The sequence below is a fragment of the Nansenia antarctica genome, assembly GCF_963989245.1.
Source record: "Nansenia antarctica genome assembly, chromosome: 11".
In the NCBI taxonomy this organism is placed as follows: Eukaryota; Metazoa; Chordata; class Actinopteri; order Argentiniformes; family Microstomatidae; genus Nansenia; species Nansenia antarctica.
This window is the reverse complement of record NC_137681.1, coordinates 1188810-1198809: the sequence shown is the minus strand read 5'-3', so window position 1 is coordinate 1198809 and position 10000 is coordinate 1188810. Positions and strand designations below refer to the sequence as shown.

Here is a 10000-nt window from a genome sequence, read left to right as displayed (position 1 = left end):
CTCTCTGTGGCTCCACAACACTGATGACAATAGTCGACCGCCCACAAACCAGCAAACCACCTCTTTAACCAGAGGAAGCAGTGCACCCTGGGAGTCCTCTGCAGAGAGCCAGGCTGATTGGCTGCTTGGCTGCTCATGTTTTCCGTGGGGAAGCGTGAGGTCATACACCACAGCGTACCCCCCCCCCCCCCCCCCCCTGATGAGGCTGTGGGCTGGGAGAGGGAGCGTAGGGGGTAGGGGCTAAATGAATAGGGGCTAAGGGGTTTATTTGGAACTCAGCCTTTTAGACTCAAGTCAGTTCCACTGCGACAGCTAACAGGACAAATGCACGGTTACCATGGTAACCACGGGGGGGGTTTCCAAGAGCTATGAGAGAGGGACTCTCTGAGTCTGAGTCTGAGTCATCGCTAGCTGCTAACTCTGTGTTGGTTTAAGAGAGAGAGGGAGGCACGCCGCGGTCACACAGGGCGAACGGGAGCGCCGTTGGGAGTTTCACCCCCGTAGCGTTGCTTCATGAGTAGAGATTACTGCTGCATCTCTTGGGTAACTTTCCGGAATCGAAACTCTCTGTTTTCTGGGTTTCATCACTCTTTCTGTTACCACAGGGTTACAATCACAATCACAGTCGGTCAGTTTGTGCAAGGGGTTTAGTTTAGCAGTTAACCCTTTGAGTGAACTCTCTGTATGAAATACAGTCTGTGCGTGGCCTGGGGTGGTCCAGTGGTCTAGCACCGCGGTCTACAGTGCACACATATGCCCATGTCGGCATGGGTTAGAATCCGGCCCATGCCCTGCTGACATGCCCTCTCTCTCTCTCTCCCTTCTTCTCCTTACTTTCCTTTCTGTCTGTCTTCACTGAATCTGTCCAATAAAATGAAAAATATGAGTGCTACTCAGAAGAATAACTTGAAATACAGTCTTATGCAACCTCTGGTTAAATCAGGCCTGTGTCTCATAATGTCAAATAATAGTATGTTATTATATTGTTATTTCGAATAACGACGATATAATAACTGTGCTGTATAGTACCCTGCTAGCACTAGAACAGCTGTGCCTGTTTTAATTTATAAATGTTGCCATTTAGCAGACGCTTTTATCCAAAGCAACTTACAATTACGAATTACAGAGACATTCCCCCTGGAGTAACTGAGGGCTAAGTGCCTTACTCAAGGGCACACTAGTAGTGGTGTGGTTTTAGGCGGGATTTGAACGGGAAGTTGAACTCACAACCTTCCGATCACAAGTCCAACTCACTATCCACTAGACCAGGCGAGGGGAACGATAGTCTGTTAAGGGTGGGGAAGAAAGTGAAAGAGGGGGAAGAAGGGGGAAGAAGAAAAGTGAGGAAAAAGAGAGGAAAAGGGGAGAAAAAGAGGGAAAAGAAAAGGAAGAGAGAGAAATTGAGGCTTCTTTTCCATTATCTACATGTTTAATAGTCTCAATGTATTCTAAACAATTAATGCACAATAAAAAATGTCGCCATTGCCATTTTTGTATGGGGGGGAAGAATGGTTCAGAAGGTCACCGGTTCAAATCCCACCATAAACAAGAACAATTAAAAATGTCTCCAAAAGTGTTGTTTTGTGTAAATTCAAAATCACTTGAGCCAAAAGTTGCTTTTTGTGACATAACAGAAGTTTATAGACACTAGCTGTTGTTTTATTGATGTTTAAACATCAATAAAAAGAATAATAGTATAATATTATATATTATAATAATAGTACAAATAAACAAGTTAGCCTCTTAAAAGCCCTGAGGTTGAATGAATAACTTTTTTACAAAGAGAAGAAGAGAGAGTTACTCAGAATCAGAATCAGAATTGCTTTTATTGCACCAATGTACAGGTACACAGAGTAAAATTCTTGGGTTCAGGTTCATTCAACATTGGCATTGCAGCAGAATACAAGATCAGTAATAAAATAAAGTATGATATAAAAACAACAAAATCAACAATCAATAAGCAGGATATGAGAACAACAAAATAAACAATCAATAATAGCAGCAATAGTATCAGTAGCATCAATAGCAGCAGAATGCAAATCAACAATAAAAGTAAATGAGTAGGGTGATAAGAGACTACAGCAGTACTACAGCTGCACCAGTCATGCTGCTGTAGAACAGTGGTGTAAACAGCTGTGCAGATTCCAATGACATGGGATGTAATATCATACAGTATGCAATAATATAGTTCAGATATGATACAGTACAAGTTCAAGTAGTAGTCAGGTGGTGCATAAAATGCTGTGCAGGTAGCAGTGAGATGTAATACACTGTCATACACACCGTCTATGTCTCACTGCTACCTGATGTAATACACTGTCATACACACCGTCTATGTCTCACTGCTACCTGCACAGCATGTTATGCACCACCTGACTACTACTTGAACTTGTGCAATATGGTACAGATAAGGAGCAGTACATATGTTTCAGTAGAAGTAGTGTTCAAGTAATCAGGCAGTATGTAGTTAGTTATAATACATATTATTAATGCAGTGGGGTTGGTTTGGAGGAGACAGACGTTTGCCTTCCTACTTCCTCATCTTATCCAACTAGTGCTCCTTAGTCAGAGACTAAACGAGGGACAATGCCAGATGAGGGGCAGGTGGACCTTTGGGACAGCCAGATGAGGGGCAGGTGGAGCAAACAGGGTTGAGAAAACGACAGGAGGGACAGCAAAGACAAGGGCGGTAGGGGGGGGGGGGTTGGTGGTGGGACGCAAAGTAAAAAATGAAAGTGGGGTCAATGGTGTCGTCTTGGAAGTCCTCATCCTCTAGTTCCTCCTTCGTGGCCAGGTCCTCCAGCAGCTGGTCAATATCCTCTGCCTCAGGGTCCATGTCCTGCAGGGTTCTCCCTGTCTGCCTGTACAGGTAGTCCACACCAATCATCTCTCCTTTTTGACGAAAGCAATAATCTTGTTAGTATAAACATACACACAAGCACAGATATGTACAGTCAAAATACAATACTCCAGAATTGTTACAGCACTACTGGTTAGATGCTGAACTGCATTTGATTGTCTGGTACTTGTACTCTGCAATGACAATAATGTTGAATCTAATCTAATCTAATCTAATATCTATCCCTTCCCGTCCCCTGACTATAACCATATACAATACACAGTACCGTGAAGGCTATACACTGGGACTGATCTATACCTATGCCTCTATGCCTGAGCTTTAAAGAGCAAATAATAAAGTTTGGATGAGTAGGAAAATATTAATAATAATAATATAATAATAATAATTAATAATAAGTCATCAATCAAATACCAAAACGACTCAAAGTTAGAGGCTCTACACACAACATACAGTATGACATAGTACAGTATGCGTAATGTAACACTTACAGACTATTTATAGACAATAACCCACTACACATCAGGCACACACAACAAATGTGCCAGTTCAAAATCTTTCCACATTATAATGCACTGTTAATACAATCACATCTCTAATATCCGATCTCGTCAGCACATAAATACATGAAGGCTCGCGCAGCTGAGCTCAATGACAGCCAAGTTATGAATATTTCGCCAGCAAACCAGTAACAACCACATATTTCATCATGAGATATTAGTCATTCAACTAATACAAGATAGCTCTGATTTAATAACTCATTATCGTTGTCTTTATGCCCTGTTTTCAACAAACGTAGAACTAGCTATCTATCGGCGGGCATCACCGCGTCTGTCTCTCGTCAAAAACGAGAGGTGCAAAGTGTTGCTATGAACTGACAACACCGTATTAATTTATATTAACAATTCCGTTGATAAAAACAATTTATAAAGCCAAGCTCAGTATCTGGACTTACCATAAACGGATGCAGTGAAGCTGAAGGTGACAAAACCGATGGACTGACAGTTCGAAATGTCATGAGTTGTTTGCATATGACGTGCACCACCAATAAAGCATTTGGGCAACATGATTGGCCACCACCACTAAAAGCATTCTAAAGACATGATTGGCCACCACCACTAAAGCATTCTAAAGCATTGATTGGCTGCACTAAAGGAACCACTAAAATGCGGGCGACATGATTGGACACCACTAAAGCACTTGGCGATATGATTGGATGTGCACGTTCTAATGAACCAGACTAACGTGCTCTAGGTAGCGCCACCACTACCCTGTTTTACCTACTATAACTAAGTAGCTACTGCTATTTACACACAACGACCACTAGTTGGCCATCTTGTAAATTAGCCTGCCTCCTACACAGAAAAACTGCAAAATAGCTTCATACTAGCTTATCCTGATGTGCTTTAGAACATGTAAGAATACTGGGTGGTAGAAGGCACATATCTAGGAAAAGTCATGAAAGGAGGGTCCTGAAATTTGATCGAGTGCAAAGATATAAAAACATTTTTACTCACTTGGTCAAATGACCCCACCCACGGCTGTTCTAGTGCTAGGCTGGTGTCTAAGTAATCTGGGGTAGTGGAGGATAGTGAGTTGGACCCGTGATCATGAGTTCATGAGTTCAATTAGTTCAATTCCCACCACTTGAGTAAGGCTCCAGGGAGTCTCTGATCGTGAGTCGCTTTGGATGAAAGCGTCTGCTGCCTGGTGTGAAGGTGATCTGACAGAGGACTCTGTGTCTGGTCTTGTTTTCTACAGAAGGGCTTCACGCCTCTCCACGTGGCGGCCAAATACGGGAAGATCGAGGTGGCCAACCTCCTCCTGCAGAAGAACGCCCCCGCAGACGCCGCCGGGAAGGTAGGGGGGGTGTGACATCATAACATCGTCATGTCGAGGCTGTAGAACAGTTCTGACTCTCTGGTGCTGGTCAAGAGAACCAGTGGGCCTCTAGCCTGTGTTAGCTCCTCTCCAGTAAACAAAGAGTCCAAAAGACGTCCTCAGGGAAGCCGGAATGTGGGTTCAGATGACGTCTTTCTAGGCTGTGTTAGCTGAGGCACCACAAGTCCTTCATAAGGGTTCTTATCTTCACAAGACGTGGTTGAAAGCCCACAATACTGGGTTCAGGATACGATTTTCTCACGTTTAGCAACAGCTAAATAACTATAACACTTTAACCTTAAACCCCAACAACATGGATAGAGAACCAGTTAGCTAGTTAGGCTAGCTACATGACTTTCACTCCAAGTTTACACAAGCGTGACAGTTTCGTGGTCGACACACCTGTCAATACGAAAGACACATCAAACTTTATTCGAGCGAGCTAGCTAGTCTTGCATTAAAATATGTGTATCGATAATTAACAGTATCGCCATGCATCGTTACATCCCTAATTAGGAACATTGAGTTTGGAGCCAAAACCTCTATCACATAAGCACATTCTGTTCTAGAACATTTGTTCAAGTTTATTTCCTTAAGCATAGCAGATGTCGATTGACCTCTGAATTGTGTGATGAATACATAAAAGAAACAATAACAAAGAAATGCACAAATCCTCTTCAACCATACAGACAGTACAATACAGAGATTTGTGGTCGGTGCCAACAGTATAGTTGGCAAAACATGTATGCGTATGTAGTCATACAAAATATTCTTTATCTTTTCAGGATTATTTTACGATATAATAATGTCATTTCTGGCCTGAGCTGTGTTTGCTCTAGTTTCTAAACGGCCTCCCTTTCCAAGAATGTGAGTCAATGCACAGAGGGAATAGATGTAATGTCTCTCTCCCGTTGAAGGTTTCAATTTACACCCTTACTGTTTGATGGGGTTGTAAGGTGCCCTAAAGCGTCCTATCCTATCTGCAGAAAGGTACGAGCCGCAGTCCGAGCTTACAGTGAAATAGGCCGCGAAAATAGATCACAAGTGACCCCGAAATACAGCACCCTCCATCAGTAAGGGAACGAGGAAGCATCTTGTCTTCTTTCAGCGCTATAGGCTAACTCCGACAGTTTGGGTTTGAAAGGAACGAGGATTCTAAAGGGAGAATGAAGAAGCCTTGTTGAGTCTCTGATGCCGTCAGTCTCCGATAACATAAATGTGACACATTCTAATGCTTTGGTCCGCATATCGGGATCTGATGTAATGATCTGACTTTTCTTTCGAAACGTTTGAACACATTTTCCGCTAGTTTTCGCTAGTCAACTAACACAGCTTGTTTTGTGAGCCTGCTAACAATGTAAAGTAGTGTTCTAGTTAACTAGGTAGCAGTGGGGGATTACTCACCCAATCCAATGCGTTGCAGTATTTCGGCTCGACTCGCGAGTTTGTGTTGTGATTCTCAACAACGTTGAAACGTTGTCAGAACAGGTTGATTGGTTGCTGATATGCGGACCAAAAGACTAGAACGTGTCACAAATGATTGCCACCCTGTAACTTGCCTTTTATTCCTACAGCTCTAAGATTGCACTGCTGTCTATCCCTCTCCCATGGGAACCTAACCCACCCTCCACCCTCCCTCCCTCCCCCATCCCTCCACCCTCCACCCTCCCTCCCCCATCCCTCCACCCTCCTCCCTCCCTCCCCCATCCCTCCACCCTCCCTCCCCCTCCCAGTACACGTGTGCCTGGCTGCAGATCTGTATGTGCTTTAGCCAACTCCTATGACGATGGTGATGTTGGCGATGACCGTCAGGGGAGTTGACTAAAACCATGTGCAGATCTGGGACCAGTCTAGTATCTGGGACCAGGCCAGTGTGTCCGGTGCGGTCTACTCCCTGCAGTACTAACGTCCCTGTGCGTGTGTTCCAGAGCGGTCTAACTCCCCTGCATGTCGCGGCTCACTACGATAACCAGAAGGTGGCGCTGCTGCTGCTGGACCAGGGGGCCTCGCCCCACGCCGCCGCCAAGGTAGGTCTGCCCCCCCCCACACCCCCGCACCTGTCTCTAACACACCTACACACAGCACCAGCCTCTACACACACAACAACACACTCTATATTAATATATAGTGTAAATGTAGGCCGTAGTCTTTGGCTCAGGGTGTATGTTCTATTTAGATGTGTTTTTAGCCAGGGCGAGTCTCGCAGAACAACTATTATTTTTAGAATATAAGGACGTGTTTGAAGAGGATGAAGAATATATAGAAACTTCATATTAAGTGAGTTGGTAAAGAATGAGTAGAAATGGGCACGGTGTAACTGACTTTACACACTCCCAACGACCTTAGCTTCCTTATTAACCCAACGACCTTAGCTTCCTTATTGACCCAATGACCTTAGCTTCCTTATTGACCCAATGACCTTAGCTTCCTTATTGACCCAATGACCTTAGCTTCCTTATTGACCCAATGACCGTAGCTTCCTTATTGACCCAATGACCTTAGCTTCCTTATTGACCCAATGACCTTAGCTTCCTTAGTGACCCAATGACCTTAGCTTCCTTATTGAACTGAACATCCCAGAGTTGTAGGACACTGTATGTATCCCTATGGTGAGACTGACTCGCTGTTGTTGTTGTTGTTGTTGTTGTTGTTGTTTAGACATGCTCTCCTCTAGAGCAGTGTTTCTCAACCCTCTCCTCGGGGCGCCCCAGCCGCACCACATATTTGATCTGTTCCACCACCAGCTCACCTGATTCAACTAATAAAGTGCAAAGCAATTATGGTTTGTACTTGATTAGTTGAATCAGGTGAGCTGGTGTTGGAACAGATCAAATATGTGGAGCGGCTGGGGCGCCCCGAGGAGAGGGTTGAGAAACACTGCTCTAGAGGGCCACTGGGGCCTTGGTAACAGTTGCTTTGCGTGGCAGACTGACTAGTCCTCATTGTCTCTGGTGTCTTTCTTCTCTGAGTAATTATCCTGTCAGCTCTGATCTCCTCTGACCAAACACACACTCATCATTATCCTGGGGTAGCCGTGGCCTCCCTTGACCAAGCACACAGCTGACTGTACCGTGGTCATTGTCTGGTCCGCTACACCGCAGACGGCCACTAGGGGTGTGTTCACCCTCTCAGAACCATTTACCCCGGAGGTGTGTGTAGTGTAGTCGTGTGTAGTGTGTAGTGTAGTCTGTGCGCGTGTGCGCGTGTCCTTGTGTGTGTTGTGAGGAACTGGGTGAGCCTTCTCAGATAAATGATACAGAGCAGAAAAGGCTCAGTTTGACTGAAGTGTTTTTTTAACCCAAAGTTGTGGAAAAGAGGGAGGTGGTGTTCTTCCCTGAATATCGGTGAGGTGAGGGCATCTGTGGTTAAATCAATATGAATGTAGAAACGCTGAGAGCTCTCTGGCTCTCTGGCTCTGTGGGTTCTGGGTTTTGTGGTGCCACGAATGAGAGGACCATGTGAGGAGGTTTGAGCCCATGTGAGGAGGTCTGAGGCCATGTGAGGAGGTTTGAGGAGGTTCGAGGCCCATGTGAGGAGGTCTGAGCCCATGTGAGGAGGTTTGAGGATGTTTGAGCCCATGTGAGGAGGTCTGAGGAGGTTTGAGCCCATGTGAGGAGGTCTGAGCCCATGTGAGGAGGTCTGAGGAGGTTCGAGGCCCATGTGAGGAGGTTTGAGGAGGGTTGAGGAGGTTTGAGGAGGGTTGAGGACCATGTGAGGAGGTTTGAGGAGGTCTGAGGCCCATGTGAGGAGGTTTGAGGAGGTTTGAGGAGGTCTGAGGAGGTTTGAGGAGGTCTGAGGCCATGTGAGGAGGTTTGAGGAGGTCTGAGCCCATGTGAGGAGGGTTGAGCCCATGTGAGGAGGTTTGAGGAGGTCTGAGCCCATGTGAGGAGGTCTGAGGAGGTTTGAGCCCATGTGAGGAGGTTTGAGGAGGTCTGAGCCCATGTGAGGAGGTTTGAGCCCATGTGAGGAGGTTGGAGGTTGGAGGCCGCCAGCCTCTCTCTCCTCTGTGCTCAGCGGGCCTCAGCGGGTTCCCAAGGCGAACACAGTGACCTAGTTACCGCTTTTGTTCCCCGTGACGAGCAATTACCCCAGCGCTAATGTGGCCTGGCTGGTCCCGCTCCCGGACGCCTGATTGGCTCACACAGACCAGGGCTCCGTGACGACGGCTCTCTCTGTGACATCACTGCTGGCCGGGTTCCGTCCGCTTTCACTGACATTTAGGAAAACGTGTTCTTTTTTTTCCCCTGTCTTCCATCCAAACCCCCCCCACCCTTTCCCACAAATGCCCCCCCCTCCCCCCTTTTATTTCTTTAGGCTGCCTGTCTTCTATGGCGTACTCATGGTTTTCATAAGTGCAGCGTTGTTTCAGCAATGTTACTGTTTTGGAAATGTCGTAAATCTGCTGGAATATGGCGGTGGTGGGTTTGGCAGGGCCGGGCTGTGGGAACATGGAGAATGTGTTTGACAGATGTCCTCTGTAGCTAGCGCTCTGAACAGAGAGAGATGTTAGACTGGGGATGGGGAGGGACAGGGTGAGGGTTAGGGGGGGGTAGGGGACAGTTAATAGGCAGAGAAATGGTTTGTTTTTATCTGTCTTTGTTCTCTGTGTCTCCTGTTAATGTACACTAGACTAGACTGTACGATACACATGAGTGGACGTGTAGTAGCCTCGTATAGAATGGCAGTGTGTAACACTGTGAACAGTACTGTGTGATGGGTAGATCATCTCAGTGTCAATCTCAGGCCCCTGCCCATAGTCACCTCTTTAAGTAGGCCTACTAAAGCTCTTTGCAGAAGTATATCACTACTGCTACTACTACTACTAATAATAATTCATTGTATTTATATAGCGCTTTTCCCGGGGCTCAAAGATGCTGACAATATGGGAAAAACAGAAAACACAGAAACAACAAGCAACAGATAACATGAGCACATTGAGTTAACCAAGAGGCACAGGGAACAATTAACACAGCAATGTCCAGGGGGGGAGGGGGGTGGCAGGGTTAGGGGAGATGGTTAGGGGTAGGGAAGGTTGTATGCATGTCCAGGGGGGGAGGGGGGTGGCAGGGTTAGGGGTAGGGGAGGTTGTATGCATGTCCAGGGGGGGGGGGGGGGGTGGCAGGGTTAGGGGAGATGGTTAGGGGTAGGGGAGGTTGTATGCATGTCCAGGGGGGGGGAGGGGGTGGCAGGGTTAGGGGAGATGGTTAGGGGTAGGGGAGGTTGTATGCGTGGGAGAACAGGTAGGATTTGAGGTGGGATTTA

At 46.2% G+C, this 10000-nt stretch overlaps 1 protein-coding gene across 1 annotated transcript in view; it reads left to right on the top strand.

Moving 5' to 3' along the window:
• Positions 1 to 10000, top strand: part of LOC308167452 (ankyrin-3-like) — a gene marked incomplete at its 5' end in the record, with an annotated part of 128951 nt that overhangs the window by 57171 nt on the left and 61780 nt on the right. The window contains 2 exon segments of the mRNA XM_080541870.1: positions 4619 to 4717; positions 6667 to 6765. Coding sequence (XP_080397996.1) covers positions 4619 to 4717; positions 6667 to 6765 — 198 coding nt within the window.